Consider the following 22769-nt stretch of genomic DNA (forward strand, 5'->3'; position numbering starts at 1 on the left):
GCGCGGCTCCAGCGCGCGGCTCCCGCGCCCGCCGCCTGCGCGCGTCTCCGCCGCTCCGCGTGACGGGCGGGGGGCCGCCGCTCCCGGCACGCGCGGCCGGCGCACGCGGGGGAGCCCGGCGGGCCTCGCGCGGGGCCCTGCCCACCCACGTCGCCCCGCTCCCCGCAGGGCGGGCTCTTCCGCGCGGCGCGCGGCCCCGGGAGCGCGCGGAGCGGAGCCGGCCGTTGGGCGCGCCCGCGCGCGCTCCACCCTCCTTCCCTTCCGCCCCCGGGCACCCCGCCGCGCGCGCCCGTGTCTCGCGCAGCCCCGCCGCTTCCTTCCGGCCGCCATTTTCTCCGCCGCGCCTGGCCTCGCCGCGCCGCCGCCGCCGCCGGAGGAGCGGAGAGCGCGCCCCGCCGCACCCAGCCCGGCCGCACCGCCCGCGGCTGCCCGCCCGCCCGCCGCCATGTCCAAGCGACACCGCCTGGACCTGGGGGACGACTACAGCTCCAGCAAGAAACGCTCCTCCGACGGGTAAGGGGCGGCGCGGCCTGGCCCGGGGAGCGCGGCCTGCGGCGGGTGAGGGAGCGCAGCGGCGCCCGCGCGGCCCGCTCCCCATCCTTGCCTCTGGCAGCTCCTCGTGGGGCTGGAGCTCCCCGGGGAGCGGGGCGCCCGCCGCGCGGGGGCGGGAGGGTTGCGGCGGCCGGAGCCGGGCGGCCAGCTCCAAGTGGCGCCGCCTCGGCGGGGCAGGACTGGGGCCTCAGCGGCGCCCTGGAGCGCCAGGCCGCGGGATTGGCCTTTCTCTTGGGGCCGGGCCCCCCGGTGGGGGCGAAGGAGGCGGATGGCGTCGGCGCGGTGGTGGGGAGCGGGCGAGGAGAGCCTCGTGTGGCGGTGTTGGGAGGGGGAAGGGAGGGAGCCGCCGGCCCAGGCGCTCGGGCGGGCTGGGCTGGGCTGCAGGCGCGGCGGAGCTGGGGGCGGCGCGCTGCTCGGCCCCCTCCCCCGTGCCCGGCTTTGTCTGCGGCTCTTTGCCTTCTCTGTCGCTCGCTCTCTTTTTTTTCCTTCCCCCCCCTTTTTTTTTTTTGTTTATATTCTTTTTTCTCTCTCCGGTTTGAGATGTCTGGCAAATGTGGTCCTAAAGGTCAGCATAGTGTTTGTTTCTGTCTGTAATTAGTGCCAAGCCTGATAGGAACGTTATTCCTTTGTTAACGTCTTTCACTCAGTAAGCGGTAGGGATATGCTTAGCTCTGAGAATCGATGATGAGGTGGATATTGGGGTAGGAGTCAAGGGAGGGGTTATGCTTTTTTTCCTTAGTTTGGGGAAAAAGAAAGTTTTTAGGACTACACTGCACGAGCTTTAGCAGATTGTCATTAAGGTTAATGAAATTGCAGGAACACCGATAATACACTGGTGCTGTCCTTTTGTACAAAGTTATTTTAGACTTCTGTATTATCTCTTGTCCTCTGGGGAGTGGTGGGGACAGCCGGGCAGCTGTTTAAATTTCTGAAGACAAGTAAATACCATGTTTATCTAGTCTGTCCTTCTTGATGGAGCGTGAAGTATCCATTTCTGAAGTCCAACAGCATTATTTTGGACTAGATTGTTTATTTGAGAAAAACGCTTAAACTCGAGGCTTGAAATAACTAAAAGTTTAGCCTAGCAGTTAGTGGTTGCTCTTAAAGAGACTTTGCAAAACTTGCCTGTTTTTTTAAAGGTGTCGTTACACAGCTTCAGTTTTAAAACCCTGAAGTTTGGTGCGTTTTTTCTCTGCTGAACAAAAGTGAGTGTTCATTATTGAACATATTATTCCTGTATCTAGGATCACCATAATCTTATTTTTTAAATAAATGTATTGAGTTATTTATCTCCTTTAATACATTTTTGCATGATTTACCACAAGTTGAAATAGCGATTATGTATACAGAAAAGTTGTACATACTGCAGCATTTTTCTACGCAGATACCTTTGTAAAATTTGCGAATGGTTATGCCAAAACTGGGCATAATTTAAATATGGTAAAACTGTTAAGGTTGGCTGTAAAGATTAACACAGGTCAGTATTTCCTTGTGTGTCAGTGGATTTTGTAGTTTTATTACGGTTTTATTTTGCATTGTTTTTACTGAATATCTACTGTCATCCTGAACTCTTATTCTTAATATTTGTAAATACTATAATAATGAGTTCCCAGCAGTGGTAAAACTTCTTAATGAGAAGTTTTTGACCTTTATGGGACCTAAAAACTAAACAAGTGCTGGTCTAGTGCCCCTTTTTTGTCCTCTCCTCCGCTGCCAGTAAAAGCATTAAATGGCATAGAACTAAGAACAAGTCACTGGAAACATAATTATTGAGCTTGATTATTTTTAATGCTAATAGAAATCTTAATTCTTGTAACACAAGCCATACTAATGTTGCATTGTCTTGATTTTTTTTAGGGTAGTTTGGTTTTACAGCTTATAGAAGGTTGTAAGGAAGATGCACAGAGATTCTTGCTAATAGCATGTGTGTACATGTCTTGGTGGTAGGAGTGCCTTAGTGCGATTTAGTTGGTTTTGGAGCTGGATTAAGCTGAGTTAGCTCTTTGGATAGTTACTACTTCCCATGCAGAGTAGTACTTTATCTTGCTTTCAAACTGGACCACCTGACTAAAACTGAAACACCTTTCAAGGTCCCCTGTATTTTTTTAGTTCCTTTTTAAATGAGACCTGGATTGATGTGTGGCTCAACCTGGCAGTGATGCCAGGCCGTTAGACTTGTAATCGTTAGTGTAACCTTAAACATTAGTGTGACACTTCTCTTCCAGTCTTGAAGTATTATCTATGAAGGCAGAAACTTTCTGGAATAGTGCGGGTTGTATGGAAGGGTTTTGAATGCTGTGTTGTTGTCAATTGCATACATGCTGTTTAAAATCTATTTTTTTCCAAACATACCTCAATTGTTGTGTACAATTGTGGTTACAGTGTTAGTGGGATGTCATTCAGACTAATTGTAATTTGTTTAAGTAGAAAACAGAAATCCTACTTCAGCTTCATTTGCTCTTTTACATCAACTATTGCATGTGCAGTAATTGAGAAACACTGATGTTCTGTTAGATGTTCTTAGACTTTCACTGTGGTGGTCAGTGGTTTCACCTTGTGCTCTTTGTTTCCATTTTCATTTTTATGTGCTTTTCATCCTCTGATTTGGTGATTGCTGCAGTGTTTCTTTTGTATCCATGTGTGTATATATTAGATGTGTGCACACATAAGGAAGTGAAAGCAGATAGCAGACTAGACTCCTTAAATCTGAAAAACAAAGCAAAAAACCCCAGGTCCTGGTTATGGAGGCTGTTACAGGACTCAGGCACAAGACAAATGTGATTAAATTATGATTCTTTTCTTGTTAATTTCTGGGTTTGAGATCTGTCTTCTCCGTGCAATAAAGAAAAGCAACTTGGCGGTTCTTAATTTTATACACTGTCAAATCTAAGTTGTATTTTTAGTGTAGTAAAGTTTAGTAAATACGTATGACAGCATAACTCTCATTAGTCTTATCCCTTATTGACCAAAGGAGTCTGGATGTATCTGTTATTTCAATATTAATGGGAGACTGGGAAATACTTTTAGGGAAAAAGAAGTACTGCTATAAAATTATAAGTATTAAAGAGTAAGTTTGAGGGCATATTATGTGTTATGTTTTTCCTATGTTGAGATTTGGTTGCCCCCATTTCTTTCTTTTTTAAAACGAGAGAGAGAGAGAGAACTCTCTTGATTAACTTGTAAGTAGTTCTGAAAGATAGAACTTGATAGTTTCGTTTTCTTATTTGTATGATTAAACAGCTGTAAGAGTTCATTGAAGAAACTGAAAAATGGGAGATTTAGCAGGACTTTCCATTCTGGATTTTATTTGTAGTAAGTTTGATCCATTGTCTTGCTTTTGAGGTTATGTTTTTATCTATGCCTTAACCCCTCATAAGTTGCTACCAACACAGAAGAAGACAGTGCTTCCGTCTTCCTCGTTCTGCAAGTGGGTAGTTGGGAGACTAGATCAGAGAACTAAACCCGAATCAGAACTGAACTGAATCGGAGAAGATCAGTAGAGAAGGGTCTAGGGAAGGCTGGTTCTTCACAAGGCCATTGAAATGCTTATACCAACACACAGTAGGGACTGTCAGCAAGGTGAGTGTATCCATTTAAGCAGTAGCACCACTTTATGCGAGGCCGAAGCATATCTGAAGGTGCATTTTCATCTGTAAAGTGGAAACTTGTGATGTCTTACTGTTCAAGGAAGTGGTTATGGAATAGTTTGTTGATGTGGGTTTTTTTTAGACTTTGACTATATACCTACAAAGAACAAAAATCCTTCAGAAGAAGACACATAAAATGAAAACCAAACAGAATCCTTTAGTTGTGTGTCTTCCCTTCAGTGAAAGGTGTACTGCTACCAGGTTGTTGCAATTTACCTTGGTTTTGCTATTCTTATATTGCTTTTATACCTTTATTTCCTTCTCTTTTTAATCATGTTGTGGTCTGACTGTGCATTTTTTTATCCCAGTATCTGCAGATACTTAATAATCTTACTGTGAACTGCTCAATTAACTACAAGTCCAAAGCTTTGTTCTTGCAGAGACTCTTCTTCCATTAAGTGTAGCATAATGGAGCCTAGTTCCTTCAGTTTTTAACAGCAATAGCTTCCATACTAGAGACAGTAAACCATTTGGGTTCTTAAGTATTTGCCTGCCATTTTACAGTAAGATGAAATGTTTAGCTTTTACAATATTTGACTGTACTGGAAGTAATGTTGAAGCTGTGTAATCACGGATTCAAGTAAATTATCTAAAAGGTACTTAATTTTCAGACAATTCAGCACTCAGTGTTTTAGGAAAATATGAATCTGTGTTAAAAGAAGTAGTCTTAAAAAAACCTTACTGCAACAACCTCTGAAGCCATAGTATGTTGAAGTATTGAGGGGAAAAAAGTAAGCCTGCACAGAATAATTTATACAAGGACAAGAGTAGTAGTTGTTTCCAGTGTCCAGCACATACTGAATTACAATTAATAGAGTCAGTACTAATATAGTCTGGATTACTTCATCCTCCCTGTAGGTAGGCATTTGCTCATTAACTTAACTAGTTGTATTTGAATGCCAGCTGTAAAAATCCCACAAAAGCAGTTGTGAAGAAGTGTTGGCCAACAGTTTTCTTTAGAAATGCTCACTACTCCTTTTCAGGAATACCTGAGTGCTGCTAAAGAAGAGGGGGAGGTTTTGTTTTCCCTTAGTGACTATTCCTAAGAACGTTTACGTGTGCATTAACAGTAAAGCTGGTGTTGACTTAGTTCCTAATTTTGCCATTTTTATGGTATTTCAGTTAACATGATGCACAAACTGAGGGTGTTCTCACTTTTACAGGCAAAGATGCTGCTAGTGTTTTGACTTACATTAGTTTAAAATGTGTTGGGCTGCTATTGTTAAGTGGGGCTTATTTCAAAGTCATGAGTTAGGGTTAAGTTTGGGATTTTTATTGAAAGCATGTAGCTACAGTCCTTTGGGTCAAATGGATTTCTCTGCAAGTATTTAAGTGTTTTGTAGGGAGGGTGAAGTTATGTGCAAGAATAAGTATGGATTTGCAAAATCAGAGACTGCCACTAAGACTGAGGCCAGAGATTGACATTTGAGTGGATAACTGTGGTGAAAATAATACTGTTTTTCTTGTGCAAGTGCAGTGAACTTTTATTTGACTTAATATTTGGAACAAATGGTAATACATAAATGCCGATTGTTTTAAGTGCATGGTAGGAGGTGATAATGGAGAAGATGGTACAAATTGGTTGTGCTAGGTTAACAGTTGGACTTGATGATCTTAAGAGTTTCTTTCCAACCTAAACTATTCTGTGTACTGTAGTGGCTGGTTTTAGGTCTGAAGATTCAGACTTAACAACCTATATATCAAAGTTGTGCAAATCTGAATTGTATGGAAGAATTTGACAAAAAAAACGTACAGAGTAATTGTTTGATGTTAAAATAAAAATTTCCAGGGTTTGATTGTCTTCTTGAGTGAGTTTTTGTGGGTTCTCTTGCTAGGTAGGCAGTAAGACTTATTTTGTGTTCTGGTATTTTTCTGCAGCAGCAAGTAGGGATGGGAAGAATTGTGAGAGGAGTGTAAAATGTATGGGTGATTTCTTTCTAGTCAATGAATTAAGAGAGTTAAGATGGTGTTCTTTTCATGTGTTAGTTTTCTTCAGTTTTACTTGTAAATGAGGAACTGTGGCAATGCTTATGTACAATGAGTGTGTATTTAATGTTCAGTATGCATCATACACTGTTACTCTCTGCTTATCCTTCCAGGTAGCTGTTCGCAAGGCTTTCTATAAATATTAGTTCATGTCTGCTTTGTAGTAGATATCTTCTAAAGTTGTCTTGCATTTCAGTTCCCACTCTGCATTTAAATATTCAAGTATCTCATTTTCTTCTGTGTCTCTTAACTTATTTTAGGAAAGATCGTGACCGGGACAGGGACCGTGATGACCGTTCTAAAGATCGTGACAGAGATCGTGACAGAGATAGAGATCGTGACAGAGAAAGGGACAAGGACAAAGATCTGCGAGCCACATCTAACTCTACTTACTACGCGGCTGCTGGGTTACAGTCTATAAAACCGGCAATGATTCCACACAGTATTAACCCTTTCACAAATCTACCGCATACACCACGATATTACGACATCCTGAAAAAAAGGCTTCAACTTCCTGTCTGGGAATATAAAGAAAGATTTACAGATATTTTGATTAGGCATCAGTCATTTGTGCTGGTTGGAGAGACAGGGTCTGGTAAAACAACACAGGTAAGTTCTTGTCTATATGATATTGAAGTTTTGTTTTAAAGTTGAGGCTGTTATCAGGTGTGTGTGGTGGTGCAACTTGGTTTGTTGTCTTGAAGTTAATTGTGTAAGAACACCTCACAAATTGTGACTGAAACTCATCTGGTGAGGGTTTTGCTTGCTTAATGAATACAAAAGTGAGAAGAATCTGTCAGCATTTTCCTCTTTCACAGTCCAGTCCTGTTCACAGAATCATAGAATCTTACGAGTTGGAAGGGACCTCGAAAGATCATCTAGTCCAACCCCCCTGCCAGAACAAGATCACCTAGAGTACATCACACAGAAACACATCCAGGCAGGTTTTGAATGTCTCCAGTGAAGGAGACTCCACAACCTCTCTGGGCAGCCTGTTCCAGTGCTCTGTCACTCTCACAATAAAGAAGTTTTTTCTGATGTTTATGTGGAACCTCCTATGTTCCAGTTTGCACCCGTTGCCCCTTGTCCTGTTACTGAACGTCACTGAAAAAAGCCTGGCTCTGTCCTCCAGACACTTGCCCTTAACGTATTTGTAAATGTTGATGAGGTCGCCCCTCAGTCTCCTCCAAGCTAAAGAGACCCAGCTCCCTCAGCCTTTCCTCATCAGGGAGATGTTCCACTCCCTTCATCATCTTTGTGGCTCTGTGCTGGACTCTTTCAAGCAGTTCCCTGTCCTTGAACTGAGGGGCCCAGAACTGGACACAATACTCCAGATGCGGCCCCACCAAGGCAGAATAGAGGAGGAGGAGAACCTCCCTTGACCTACCAACCACCCCCTTTCTAATACACCCCAGGATGCCATTGGCCTTCTTGGCCACAAGGGCACATTGCTGGCTTATGGTCATCCTCCTGTCTACCAGGACCCCTAGGTCCCTTTTTCCTTCACTGCTCTGGCAGTCTCTCTACACTGTTCTTTGGCCTCTACTTCTGTTAGGCTGTATGATTGGTAGTTACCTTTTTGGTAAAGGAACATGAAGATATTTTAAAGGCTAGATAGAAGTGTACTAATCCACAGACTGGGGTGATTGTTCCAAATTTGCACCTGTACTGAATTTAACTGTTTGAGTAAATAGCAGCTGGAAAGTAGGAAAAATATTACAGAAGTAGGTACTTGTTAGTCTTTTATGAAATTTACTGCTACAAATATGAACTTGAAGGGAGTTGAAATGTCCCACATAATTCTGACATTATCTGATTGGATCCTGTGTTCTGGTTTCAAACTTAAGAGGAAGATGCTTGTGTTTCCCTGGTACTGAAGCATCTCAAAAGTTCATCAAGCTCGTGGGTTGAGACAGGAAGGGTTCACTCACCATTTACAGTCATGGACAAAACAGACTCAAGTTGGGGAGAAATAAATTTACCACTAATCAAATGCAAACAGGACACAGCAGACACACAACACAGACAAGGTGTTTAAAAAAAATGGGTAGACATGGTGCTTTGGGAGATGGTTTAGTGGTCACTGGGGTGTAGGGCTGATGGTTGGACTTTATGACTTAAAGGTCTTTTCCAACCTTAATCACTCTATGATTTTATGATTCTATGATACAGCTTTCCAGTGCTGCAATTAAAATAATGTTGCGGGGTTTTTTTGTACTTTCATGGATTTAACAGTCTTTCTCAGCATTGAAAGCAGTGATAACAGATCTGTGGAGGCTTCTTAAACTTAAGAATTTTGAGGACCAGTAAGCAGTCAAGATTTAAGATACAAGGAACACCACCACTGTGTATTTATAACAGGACAAACTTTCTCAATCTGTCCTCTGGTTTGCCATTTAAAATCTGTGTGGACAAGTGCTGTAAAAAGTTATTTGTTCTGTGACCTGAAATTTCTTTTATCTAGGCAGAAAATAAAAAAGGAGGGTATTTTAGTAATTATAAAATGGATTATAGTTAACTTAGAAGTGAGTATTACAGAAATAAACTCTTAGTCACAACATTTGCATGTCTACAAAATGTGATGTAGTAGTACATTGGGTACCTTTTATAGGTACATGAAATATTTGAAGTTACATGCTCCTCTTGCTGAAAATTTTAGGAGCAAATATCTTGTTGAAATTTTTCTTATTGCATTACCTGTATTTGTCTTTTAATATGTGTAAGGTGAGACCAGGATTTTATAGAATTCTTCAAAAAAAATACGATTGCATAGTTATTCAGAGACAGTATTCTGAAGATTTGTGTAAAAAGAAAATTTGTACTTAGCTATATGAAAACAAGATTTCTCATTGCATGATCTGAGAATTTGATGATCTGAAGGGTGTGTGTTCTTAATATCTGTGACTTCATATGTATCTTACTGTCATGTCATTCCCCGGGCAAAAGCCTTTCCTGAATTGTCTTTACTACTTCTTGTTTGCTAGAACGTTGTAAGAAACTTAAGGCATATTTCCTAAGAATAGGATTTAAGCTACTGAAAGCACATAAGCTATCTTGGAAGCTTCACAGCTTCTGCTGAATACACTTAGCTTGAACTTGCAGATACATTTTGGAACAATTAAAAGTGTCTCTGTAGGAGCATATCATTGAAAATGATCCTGCTGCCTCCTAATGAGACTGATTTTGCATGTGATAATATCAAATACTTTTTGTGATCAAGGGCTGTCTTAAAACTAGTTGGAGGCCTTTTAGTCTCCTACTTCCATGGATCAGAGCAAGGTAAATTGTCTGTGGCTAAGAAACCCTCTGATTCTCACACTAAAGGTGTACATGAGCTATTCTTTTATTTGTATTAAGTTGGCATTATTTGAAATACTTTTGGAAGAACCATTCGTTATGTATCTTCTCTTTCTTGGTAATAGTAGAAAGCTATACAGTAGTAGATAATCTTTTTGAGAGTGAGCTGCTGCTTGTCAAGTCCCCTTTCCTCATTAATATGGGCACATTTTCCTGTTAAGCCTTGGAAAATATCCAGGTTTGGGAATGCTTGGCTTTGACAGTGAGAACAACAGGACGTGAAAGTGTTATTTTGCATAGACATAAAAAAGCCCACAGCACTGAAGAAGTATTTTGAAAGTCAAGACCATTAATTTTCAATTCTTCAGTAGTTGCAATGGCTTGATTTGTAACTTAAACTTGGCCGGTTAACTGTTGTCTTTAAGTGATCTCAGAATATGCTCAGTTGTGGAATGGGTGAGCTGAATTTCTTTTATAAAAAGGTTAAGTACTTGCTATAATTGCAATATGTGCTCTGTTTTAAATGTGGGATCATATGCAGTGCTGGTATAATAACTTTATTCTGTATATGATATAGGGTAGCACCTGCTTTCAGTTGAGAGCCTGTAAAGAGTAGGATGTTTGTGAACATAACCTAAGGGGTACTACTTTGTCAGAAAGTTGCCTTGGCAGGTGAAGCTTGAAGTAAGGTGTTTTTGCATATAACTTGGTCTCCTGCTGTTCTTGCAGTCCACAAGAGGACTGATGTGGGTAAAAGTCTGACACCTTTTCAACTAATGAAAATTTTGAGAATTCTACCATGAAACTTTTAACAGAGAAAGTTTTCAATAAATTTAAGTGGCTTAGAGAAGCCAGAGGACAGTGCTCTTCTCTCTCTTTACACATACCTTTATACTTTTAAAAACATGTCTTTCCTTTGAGTTTTGAATAGTCTTTAACAGCCTGCAGTGCATTTATGTGTAGTCCCTACCTACTCATGTTTATGGTGGGTATATTTGAGAAAATGTCTCTTCATTGAGAAAGTCCTTCATTAAGGGCCATGGTGCTAACTAAAGCTGTTCCTTATGCTTTTGATAAAATGTTTTGGTTTGATTTGTTTTAAGGAAAGTCGAGGGTTTTGGTGATTTTAGGGTGTGGGTTGTTTGTGGTGGTGATTTTTCTTTTTTTTTTTTTTTTTTTTTAAGGGATGTTAACTTTGTTAGGTTTTATAAGAACCAGATGATAAGAAGTATTCGGTGTTATTTCCGGTCATGACTGAAGTAGAAAATGTGTATCACAGCCCTTTTTTTATAGTGTTTGTATATATTTTAAAGCTGGACATGGAAAGTATGCTGGTAGTCATCTAGAACAGCTCAAAACATTGAAGTGTACGTAGGCCTTTTGTTTGAAACCTGTGCTGTAGGTTTTGCTGCTTACTGGAGAAGTGCTTTTAAATTATTCTTATTTCAGACTACTGTGGCCTGGCAGACCTCTTGTTTTAAAGTTTGTCTCAGGATATGCTCTGTTTAAAGTCAAGGAGCTTCACCTAATATGCTTAGAGTTGAGATTATATTAGTGTCTTGGGAAGTAAATTCCTTTCTCAGGGCACATTAGAAGAGTGTATGTGTGTTTCAGGATGGGGTTTCAGGTCCATGCTATCAGTGTTCATGAACTGCTGCTATTTTTATTTTTTAATAGGGTTTCTAGAAATTTTAGTTCTTTTCTTCTCAGGTCTAGTAGTTTTGTTAGTCTTTTTTTTTTAAATTTAAAATGGAAGTATGTTTTCCATCACAGAAATTCATTACAGTCTACACGTCTCTGCTTGTGGGTATGTTTTAGTGTTCACTTATGTCCATTTTGCTGTGGAACAATGTTTCTAGAAGAAAGATTGTCCTGATTTAAATTATACTACTTTTTCTTTTATTCTGCATTGATGCAACATACAAATTTTTTTTCCTCTCTGTAAATGGGAGCTTTTAAGAGTGTTTGAAAAGTAGTTTCTAAGGAGGGGATTTTATTTGATCTCTAGACTTGGAATTGTTGTGCCTAAAGATATCCTCAAAAAAATGTCACGCTGAGAACATGTTAAGAATATTCCATCTTCATCAAACTGTTACTAACCTTAGATTAGAAATTATTCTGAATAAGGTGCTTATTTTGCGTGTTTCTTACTGTTTCCAAATTCCTAACTGGAGCAGAAAACTGCTGACAAATGAAATGAGTGCTAATAGGAAGGAAAACATAGGGGTTTCATATCTGGTTGATAAAATTTCTGAAGAATGATAAGTAACCAAATGTATATAATTATTAATTTTATTTGTTGGGATTTGTGGCTAAGACAATTTTGTATCCCTGAAATGTTTCTTTTTGCTTAGTGTGCTAATAAGTATTACTTTTTAAAGCCACAAAGTATAATTTGCTTACTGCAAAACTTGAAAAAATGAACTGTACTACCAATCTCAAAATTCTGAGTGTTAATTTTGATGGCTTTAGAGCATGTTGGCTGGTGCTAGATATCTGTATAAGGTACCACTCTAACAGTGCTTAACTGTACTGTGAACCTATGAATTTCCTTGGTAACTTCAAATATAGTTATGTATGTGCTTAGTATATGAATGTGCTTTGGTGGGGTTAGGTCCAACTAATGAGTCTTACCTTGTCTCATGCTTAATTTATCTTTATACATGCAGTTGACATCTTTGTAGAATTAAACTAACTTTATTTGATACAATACAAGGCTACAGATTCCACCTGGCCATTTGAAGTGTGTTTAAAACAGAGTTTCATTCTTGACAGATTCCTCAATGGTGTGTTGACTACATGCGCTCATTACCCGGACCAAAGAGGGGAGTAGCATGTACCCAGCCTAGGAGAGTAGCTGCAATGAGTGTGGCACAGAGGGTTGCTGATGAGATGGATGTCATGCTGGGCCAGGAGGTTGGCTACTCTATTCGATTTGAAGACTGCAGTAGTGCAAAAACCATTTTGAAGTAAGTATGACAACTGTCAGGTAAAGGTATAACGCTCCTTACTCAGAGGTGGAGGGAATCACAGGATAGCAAAGAGGGTGAGTGAAGTTTTGAGAGGAGTAGTAAGTGTAGTGGATCTACAAACAGACACTTTCTCTGAGTGTAGAAGGAGAGACAGGAGCCATAGTGTGAGCTGAGAGAAACCTGGAGTGTGGGGCTTTTGGTGGGATTGGTCAAAACAAGTCAGTCCTCCTAAAGAAATCACTGCATCCTATGGAAATTAATTTTAAATGATCCTTGAATAGAGTTATCTGAAGAAGTATTTCTGTTGTTCAGGTGCTATTCAGAATAAAGCCCTTCAGCATTAGCATTCAGATTTTCTTCTCCATTCCAGTGACTTTTGTCTGTTGTATCTTCCTACTCAGGGTAATCCTGGAGAAGTTCAGTAGCTTAGTTCAGTAAGGAAGACTCCCACGAAGTTTCAAAACTGGCCTATACCTTACTCTGGGACACGATCCATAGTGTTTTACTGTGATGTGTAGATGGAACCAGGCCTAATTAATACGTTGTTTGCAATGACATTCTGAATGCTTAGTAAGAAAGAGTTTGACATAGTGTTTAAGGAATAGTATTTTTCTATCAAAAAATATCTTCCCTTTTGCTTATACAGTTAGTTGGAGGCTGGCAATAAATGTGTAAAAAGAAATCTGAGAAAGAAAAGTAGAAAGTAAAGAAGTGATCTGCAAACAAGAAATGGATAAAACAATTAAAGAAATAGTATTTTTATGGTAGCAGAAAGGGTTTATTTCCCTTTCTTGTCTCTGTAGACATAGAAGTCTACCAGTAATAGTCTTCAGACTAGTTATAACTGTTGCTAAACTCTATTTCCCCTTCCTTTTTTTTTTTTTTAACTTCCCCCTCTGCTTTACTCCCAGATTTCACTTACAGCCCGCAGTAGTTTCTCTTTGAAAACTTGAAAATGTGCTTGTTACCGTGTCAGAAAAAAATTACAGATGTTGCCATTTCTAAGAAGTTGATTAAAAGCTTAATGCAAGTAACCTAGTGAATAATACAGAAGGAGATTCTGTATCAGACTTAGTTAATAAAATTTGTGTTGAAATAGCTTTTGTTTGTGTTCAGGTATATGACTGATGGTATGCTACTTCGTGAAGCAATGAATGATCCTTTGCTGGAGCGCTATGGTGTTATCATCCTTGATGAGGCCCATGAGAGAACACTGGCTACTGATATTTTGATGGGAGTTTTGAAGGAAGTTGTAAGACAAAGATCTGATTTAAAGGTCAGTAATGATGGAGCCCAACAGCTTCTGCTTTCAAGTTGCAGGCATACCAAATGAGGTATCTTTGTGCTTACCATTAGTAGATTTTTATAATCAACTGAAGTAGATCAACTGTTTTTTGATCCAGTGATCATCTGTATTGGAAAGATAAGCCTAGGAAATTCTAAATGCAGTTTGTATTGAGGAAAATACTAGAAAGAATATAATTGTAGCTTATCCATTCAGTATTTGACTAGGAATTTTTTGGGGCCTTTGTAATGAGTTTTATATTCAGGTGATACAGGCATGCTTCAATCAGTCAAGATTTGAGTTTAAGCTTCTTGATCTTACATATTGTATGCATAAATTGCACAAAATCTTGTTAACCTTTAGAATAACTTGCTTGTTTTCCAAACCTACAGGTTATAGTTATGAGTGCTACTTTAGATGCTGGCAAGTTTCAAATCTATTTTGATAACTGTCCTCTTCTAACTATCCCGGGTCGCACCCATCCGGTGGAGATATTCTACACTCCAGAACCAGAAAGGGACTACCTTGAGGCTGCCATTCGGACAGTGATCCAAATTCACATGTGTGAAGAAGAGGAAGGAGATCTCTTACTCTTTCTTACTGGACAGGAGGTACTGTACTTTTTAAAAATCCATCATTCCATACATAAATGTTTTAAGTAATTAGTTTTGATGGAATCATTTAGTGTCCTTTCTAGGTTATGATTTGCATGACCTGAGGCTTTCTACCTGCCATACACTTCAGGTCTTTAGTCATTATATGTATCTGTAATATGCATCTGCTGTGCAAGCCCTCTCTAAAATGAAAATCTTGTATTATGAATGTATTTCTAAAAGAGAAATCTAGAATATGGATGCTAGATTTGTACTGATGTGAGCTTAAGAGTTCTGGGTCCTGGTAGCATCCATGTTTTTACTGAAAAAGTGGTTCTGCACACTTCCATGTGTGTATCATACAACTTTACCTGAATAACACTTTAATTCAGCTACATAGCTGTCAGTAATAAAATTTTTATAAAAATGTTAGGGTTTTTTATTAATAGCTCTGAGTATTAGATTATAATCTTTCTGTACCATAAATACTGGGAGTTATGTCTCAGAAATTGACTCAGAGCCTTGCAAAAGAGGATTGTACAAAAGCACTTCAGCTAAATGACATCAGGAAATGAGGATTTTCTTGAATTCTTAAATCCTTTGCTTGAAATAAACTGGTGTGTTTTAGTCCTAATCCGTTGTTTTGAAGCTCTCTTGAGTGCCCTATTAGTAGACTTGAGATGAAGAAGAGGGTAAAAAAACCCATAGGCATTGTGAAATTTGCTTGACTGGGTTAACCTAAAATTAATATTTTCAGCAGGGGGAGAAGGGAAGCTAGCAAAAATCAGGAAAACATTTTTGTAGTCAGTCCTCTTGAAAAAATGCCCTTAAAACAATGTGGAACAATTCATTGTCTTTACGCAAGGAAAACAGTACAAGTAATGGTACAAACAAGAAGGTCATGCTAAAGATACACAGGCTTCTTGGGAAGTTTTGCCACTTACAGCCTCTTAGTTGAGTTTTAAAAGACTTTTGGTTAAAATGCTGCCATTAAAGTGCTGGGTTGTCTCTTCCTTTAGAAAACCAAAACGGTGACTGTCACTGTAAAAGTGAGTACTCTGTCTTTCTTGGTTTGGAATATTGATGTGAGTTAAAATATGGTAAGGGAAAAATACTTTTGTTAACAATTGTGGCTTTCAAACCTGCCTGTTTTTAGCTTAGGCCAATCTGACAGATAAACGTGAGAATTACTGAAACAACTGTTGGCAAGTGGGTAAATGAACCAGTGAAAAGAGAGAGGAACACTGATGTCCAGCCATTCCAGCAGATTTTTTTCTTACCAGGGTACTAAATTGGGTTGTTTTCAACCTTTCATGTAGAACAAATACTTATCCTTCTAATTATCAATTTTAAATTATGCCCCTGCTACATCAATTGCCATTTATTGCTCTAAATATTTTGCTATAATAGTGGGGAGAGGGAGTGAGATGACTGCCTCGATGTTCCAAACTTATGTTCTCTGAACAAGTTCTGTGTTTTATGAACAAGTTCTTTGATGCCCAGTGGGTTAGTTTACAGGACATAATGTATTATAAAGAACTTTTAAACAAAAGTCATGCACATTAGACATGATTGTATGTACAGGTGTAATTATGCGTAAATGCATCTAAGATGTCTTAATGTGGCCTTGCTGAATCACTTAGAATTTGCGTTGGTAAGCCAACATTCTTCTGTTTTTTGTCTAGAGTTCTCCAATCCACATATCTGTGGATGATACTGTTATTTAGGGCCCTGGACTGATTCTGCTGGGAGCTAGTCTGAATTTAGCTGGTTAACATTAAGTTGAACTCTGGTTTAGCTTCTGTAAAAAAGCTTTGAAGTGTTGCATCCATTTTGATTAATGTTGTTTTGGGGCCCTTGTTGAGGCTCATCTTTGAACCTCATAATACAATCTATGTGCATACTACTGTGGAACCTGAAATTATTGAACCTACTGTAATCCCAAGAACTGAAGTGTGCTCTGGGTACTGCTAGCACTATGTGGTTTGGGTTTAGTAGTTTTAGTAGCTCAAGTCTTGCCATGACTTTTTGTGAGGCAGAAATTCTTTGTACTTCTTTTAAGAATGGTGCAGGATGACTTGATTTTCTTGTCTGAAAGATGCATTTACAAAGCCCGATGATGTTACATGAAGGGAAGATGTTCTAAGTGTGAACTGTTTAAGAGGTTTCAGATGAGAAGTAATTGTCCAAGGCAGAATGAACGTCCTTACTAGCTACTGCTTTCACTTTCCACTGAACTTGTAAGTAACTGTATATGGGCTGTGTATAGGTAAGTTAAGACAAAGTTGATGATAGAACATGGAGAAAGTAGGGAAGATTCTGTGGTTTTGGGCTCCTCCCCCCCAAAAAAAAAGTTTAAATACATTTGGAAACCAAAGGAGTCTTAAATGTATAAGCCTGTTACTGGACAATGTTAATGGTGCAGAAATAAGTGTTCAATAAAAACTTCCTTCCTGAATCGTGAAAGGAGCAAAAGTACACAGTTATGTTGCCTGAGCTGCATTTCAGCCCATTAGTAATAAGAGGATGTTTTAAAAACATTTATTAGGAATAAACACTTTGAAACAGGACTTTTATCTCACAGTTGCTGTAAGATGGAGAGCTTATCTGTTGATGTAAAAAACCCAACAAACTCAAACAAACAAAAAAAACCAAACAAAAAAACCCCACAAAACAAAAAAACCCCAAAAGCCACAACCCCATGAAAACCCACCCTGGTGTATCAGGGAGATTCCAGAGGATGGAAATGCTGTTAGTATTTTATGCCAATGTTCAAAACGGTATAACCTGAGTAACTGTGAGCCAGGTTGCCTGATGTCAGTCACAGGCAAAATTAGAGACATTAGAGACTCTGACAGGGAATTCTGTTCACAAGGAAATAGCATAATTGCACTTCAGTCAGTGTGCCTTTCTTAGATGGTAGGTTTTGTCAAACTTGTTCTCAGTCATTGAGATTACAGATTTTGTAGTCTAGTTATGTAGATAGGCATATGTTAAATTTGTCTTTAAATGTTTAAAGACTGGCTTACCTGCAGATAACAAGAGGTAGCTGGTTTATTTTCTACTGGAGTTCTGCTAAAACAGTGTATTAGGTTTCACACCCCATTTAGATCAGTAATCGTGAGAGTAGGTGTAAAATACATACAGTGGAAACTTGTGGGGTGGGGGAGCTAGAAATAATGACATGAGCTATATAGATTTGTTTTACATATCTTGGTAAGCTAGACACTTAAAAATGCAAAATATGTTCTGTTCCACCCTTTTCTGCATAAAGCCCAGTGCATTGTTAGACATTTAGGTGGAAGAATCCAGGCTGCATCTGGAGACTAGAACTATGGATCAGTAATGTTGTTCTTGATTGTAGATAAATAGGCTGAAGAATATTGTTCTCATGTCAGCGTGCTGGGCTGCATTGAACACAAGTTGTCTTGTTTAACCTTACATAGAAAGTATTGAGTTGGGGAGCATAAACTGAAGCAAGAGTAATAAAAATTGTGTTCAAGTGCTAAAAGTAGGAAGTTCTTTTTTCTCGCTTAATTTGAGAAGATGAGAATATTAAATATTTCAAATAGACCAGGCCAAAAAGACCATGAAGATAGGAATCATTTTGAGACAAGTTTAGATCTGACTTGTTTGCAGAGCTAGTTCTCAGTTATGGTCAAGTGTTGACTTCTTCAGTGGATGACTTTTTTTGTTTGTTTGTCTAAGTACATAATTTTACAAAGCATTGTTTCTCTGAATTTGTATTAAGGGCATCTCCTGAAATAGTGCAGCTGTTGGGGCCAAGTATTTTTTACTGTCATTACCTCAGTTTATCTTGTAGCAGTTTTCTTTCATTCTTGGAGGAAGAAAGGGAAATGGGTCAAGTTCAATAGAGCTTTAAGGGCAAAGCCAATTTCTAGGAGGTTCATGTAATCAAAATTGGATGTGGCTTGCAATGCCCCTATTTGTGATAGGAGCTTGAAAAAGGAGGAGGAAGGTTAAGGTATCTGGTGTCTGCCTATCTTTTCTGTTTGGGAAGTGCTTTTTATTTATACAGTTAGTTTTTTGTTTGTTTGTTGTTTTTTTTTTCCCCAGCATACTCATTTAACATAAGTTAATACTGCCTTATGCTTTTTTGCATTATTTTCCTTCAGTGTTTAACAGTTATGTCGACTTGACTCGTTATCCAAGTTGATGTGCTAAATGTAGCTGTTCTGTGTAGCTCCTGATCGGCTGTAGACAAGACCATGATCTTCTATTTATAAGAGTTTAAAGTATGATCTGAAATCTGGAAGTTTTACTTGCCTTGTGAGATTATTTTAAGTGCTCCAAATGAAGGGTCAACTGAAGAAAAGGTTCCTGAAATAGTGTTCCCAAGGATAGTGTTTACAACATCAACGAATTCTGTTATGCATGCCAAGTGCTTGAATTGTTCCATTAAATGTCCTTAAAATGACATTGCTACTCACCATCTTTTTGTAGAAACAGTTTTTCTGAAGATAATGAGGTAGAGTTTAAATCTCTAGATTGTGTGGAACCTGACCAGCAAATTAAGTGTATGTTTACATATCCAGTTTGGTCTGTAAGCCAGAACGAATGGCAGCACTTGAAGTACTTTTGGTGGCCATAGTTTGGTAACTACTGTCTAGTATCAGTGTAATTTCAGGCCGTATCCTTGGCAACATGGGTAGGTCCCACACACAAATGGGAAGGAAATTCAGGTTATTGGATTGTTAGCTTAGTAGGAGCAATTTCTTCCTTAGTTACTTTACTGTGTTTGGATTTTTTAGTACCATTCAATGGAAGTTCTTTATGTAAGAGTCTTGACAGTTTTTGTTCAGCACAGACTTATTTCTTAGAGATGTGGTGCACTAACTCAATAATATATGCAACTGCTCCTGAAATTTTTGTTTCTATTCTTACTAATAGTAACCTTGCAGTATGAGCACCCCCCTTTTTATTGCATAAATACCAACAGGGAAAGAAGTGGAAGTGAAATTCTTCAGCGTTCAGTTTGAATACCGTAATAAAGACTTTATTTTCAATGGCAGATAGAAAAAAGGAAGTTCTGTGCATGATAAGCAAAATTAGTCTCTTCTGTGGCTAATTTTATACAGTTCCATTTAGATGAGCTGCTGCTGCTGTGTTCAGACCCTTAGTTTTTGATGCAGAGATAGGGAATATTAAGTGGTGGAATAGTGATATAATAAACAGTGATGTGTTTTGGTTCATTTATTCTAATCTGTCTGTCTTAGTTGTATGTTCTGATGCAGAGCCCAAAGAACCAACATGTTTCTAAATTAAACTGGCACAGACTATCTTCAAAAGTCATACCTAGAAGATTTTCTGTGATAAGGCTTTCAAAAGTGACATCTTCTAGGGGAAAAAAAAGAGTATTACCAAACATTGCTTAGTATTACTAAGTCCTGTTCACATTTTCAGTCTTGCTAGTTTTTACCAATGCAAGTCAAAGAGAAGGGGTGGGAGGGAATTGGGTAGATTTTATATTAGTCCTGCAAGTAAAGCCGTAGGAGAACTGTGAGTTCTGTCCCTCTTGGTTTCAAGTACTGAGAGCTTTTCATATAGTTCTCCTGGATAACTTTTGTCAGGTTAAAGAAACGGGCTTCTTGAGACCTTCCTTTTGTCCCCTTCCCATGCTGTCCTTTGAGCAATGTGGAAAGTTTTATATTTACTTTCTGCAGTGAGGGGTAAAAAATAACTTTAGCACTGTTGGCAGTGATAGAAGATAAAAGGATTTAGTTTTACAAATAAAAGGGGTAGGAATTAAACTCTACTATCCGTGTTTTGTTTTAGCTGAAGTTTTTCTGCATGTTCTGGGATGAGGGATGCAAGTGATACTGGACAGGATGGAAAACAAAAGGGCAGACTGTGAAAAGACAGTCTTGAGCATTAAAGAAACTGTCCTGCAGCTAGTGCTGTCGGTGGCTAATTCACCTGCTGCAAAAGAGTAAGAGGCTGTTGAGAGAGTGCAATGTTCAATGCTTATTTTACAGAAGAGTAAATGCAGCCAGGTCTCTTTCCATTGTTATAATCCAGCAATTTGAACTGGTGACATGGAATGTGTTTATCTCACTGGACAGTTAAGTGTTTTGGAATACTTAAATTTTGATGACAGCCTGAAGCATTAAATATACCACCTTTATGTGTGAAAATCACATATAGTACTTCTGTTTTCTTCATTGATACTGTAAGATGTATAATCCTTTTCAAAGTGTGTACATATTTTGTGAATTGTTACTATAGTCTTTTAACGCTGTTCATGAATGACTGTGGCTCAAGACTGTTTTTTTGGCTTTTGATTACTTTAATGTGTAGTTATACATGCCTAGATGAAGTATCCCCACTGTATTTCACCAGAGCTGGACCAAAAGTTCTGCTCTGTGTCAGCTTAATAATTTAACATAGCCAGTTATTTCACTTGCAGGTATATTGATCTGCTGTGAGAAGGGAAAAATAAAGCATCGTGCCTTTAATTTCTCGAAAGCTGGGTAGCAGGCATTGTTGTCCCCATCCAGAGGATGCTAAATTGGAATATAACCAGCAATGCCAGCATTCTGGAATTCAAGGCTACTTTTGTCAACAGGCTTCAAACAGTTTCCTTCTGGTCTGGTGATTCTTTGCCTTTCTAGCTGCACAGAAACACAAACTTCAGTGGAAGGAATAAAAATGTTTTTTAGACACGAGTTATCAGTTGGCCTTTTCTTTGTCAGATTCAGGAAGCATAAGTAACCTACTTACTGTTGTGTGAAAATACAGATGACTACACTACTTTCTCTAGGACATCAGAGGGAAACTGCACCTTGTTCTTGCTTAGCAGTGTCTGGTTTGGAAAACAAAGCATTGGTTCCCCTGCAGACTTAGGTCTTGCTGAAATTTGTAGCACAATGGAAATTCCAGTTGAAATCCTGAAGTTTTTTTAGCGTCTCAGAATTGCTTTGTGATACTTCAGCTCCTGAATTAAATCCCAGCATATTTGACAGTTATTTTGAGTATTGCCTGTTGTCTACCAGTTGTTTAAAAGCCAAGTAGCTTGCTCAGAGTGGTATGTAGAACCAGCCTTAATTACACCAATTTCTTGGAAGGAATACAGTTTAAATTAGCTTAAATTTGATTTAATAATAATAATGATTAAATTATTTGCCTAGTTACCTTTTTTTTTCTTTTGTAAACTTTTCCTTTTATAAACTTTTTATTTAGCTGTAGATACAAAGTATAAGTTGTTGACTCTCTCACTTGGATGTTTAGATGACTTTGTTTTTCCTGGTTGAAAAATACTACCCTGTTACCTCCTTAATCACTAGTATATCCATATAGAGAAGTATTTTAGCTTTTCTGATTCTCTTTGGAGTGTTTCCCAGGAGAACTGCTTATGCTGTCGAGGGAATGGAAAAAAGTTGAGGACTCCGTGTTAATATTCCAAGTTTCTAACAGCTACTTGATTCTACTTTCTATAGTGTTGCGGCTGAACTATATTTATATATTGTATGTTGTTATGTTACTTTAACTGGATCAAGCAAGAAGTTTTTGAAAGCTTTAAGATATGTAATAGACTGTGGGGCAGTTTTGATGACTGTATGTTGTGAAATGTAGATTATTGAGACTGTGGCAGTGCAGCTTGAGATGAACCAGCAGTTTAGCTAGCGTGTAACGTTTCTCCTTTTTGTGGTCTGTTTGGTATTTACCTTTTGGTAGTCAGCTCTTTTTAGAATGAATGTACCAATGGACAACTTCTTGACTACAATTTTACTCAGGACTGTTAAACTGAAGACTCAGGTGTCTTCAGTTCTGTGAGGAGCTAGGATCAAGTTCAGTTTGGTAACTTGAGCATTGCCTAAGCGGACTTTCTTCTTTGGTTACTTCTGAAGCAAGTCTTTGTGCTGATGCATTAGGCAGTCATGGGTCTAACAGACTTCTCTGATCCTGTATTTGTTCCTGATTTCTGTACCCTGCTGTCTGCTATCTCAGGTAGTCAGTGAGGTAGTCAGGGCTCTTGGGTAATTTTTTGGGCATAATGTAAATGTAAGGCAAGTTTTCTCTCCCGTCCCTCTGTTAGAAGAACCACCTCTTGTGTGTGGGTTAATGGAATAAACTCTCTTCATTGGACTTTGTGTACATGGTGTGCAAATACTTAAATGTGTGTGGTTTTAAAAAACCCTCTCATACTTCAGTGAGTCAGCACTATTGAATTAGACTTGCTGAATCTTTAGAGGTTTGAAGTTAGGATTGTGTCTTCAACTGTATTTCTTGTATCTCCAGACTTTAGATATTTTCATTTGATACAAACTAATCTTTAAAAACTTAAATGACTCCTTAATACTTCCAAGCTATTGTTTCTATACATTCTAGATTGTGTACTTTGAGATACCAGTTTTGATTGTCTGCTGGAATTGGAGGGTGGTTGTGGATACAGCTCAAGTAGATGTACCATTTTCTG

The 22769-nt window shown here is 39.0% G+C and overlaps 1 protein-coding gene across 2 annotated transcripts in view; it reads left to right on the top strand.

The window, feature by feature from the left end:
• The first annotated feature begins 316 nt into the window (after nt 1–316).
• DHX15 (DEAH-box helicase 15) overlaps nt 317–22769 on the top strand; it is a 43863-nt gene continuing 21410 nt past the window's right edge. The window contains exons 1-6 of one of the 2 annotated variants that reach the window (XM_051616623.1): nt 320–513; nt 6446–6794; nt 12258–12451; nt 13571–13730; nt 14132–14350; nt 15352–15381. In XM_051616623.1, the coding sequence (XP_051472583.1) occupies nt 446–513; nt 6446–6794; nt 12258–12451; nt 13571–13730; nt 14132–14350; nt 15352–15381 (1020 nt within the window). In that variant the 5' untranslated portion in view covers nt 320–445. Of the gene's footprint in view, nt 514–6445; nt 6795–12257; nt 12452–13570; nt 13731–14131; nt 14351–15351; nt 15382–22769 lie in introns of both variants that reach the window. The other variant, XM_051616624.1, reaches the window with a different exon arrangement.

This window comes from Apus apus, chromosome 4, assembly GCF_020740795.1.
Source record: "Apus apus isolate bApuApu2 chromosome 4, bApuApu2.pri.cur, whole genome shotgun sequence".
NCBI classification, from domain to species: Eukaryota; Metazoa; Chordata; class Aves; order Apodiformes; family Apodidae; genus Apus; species Apus apus.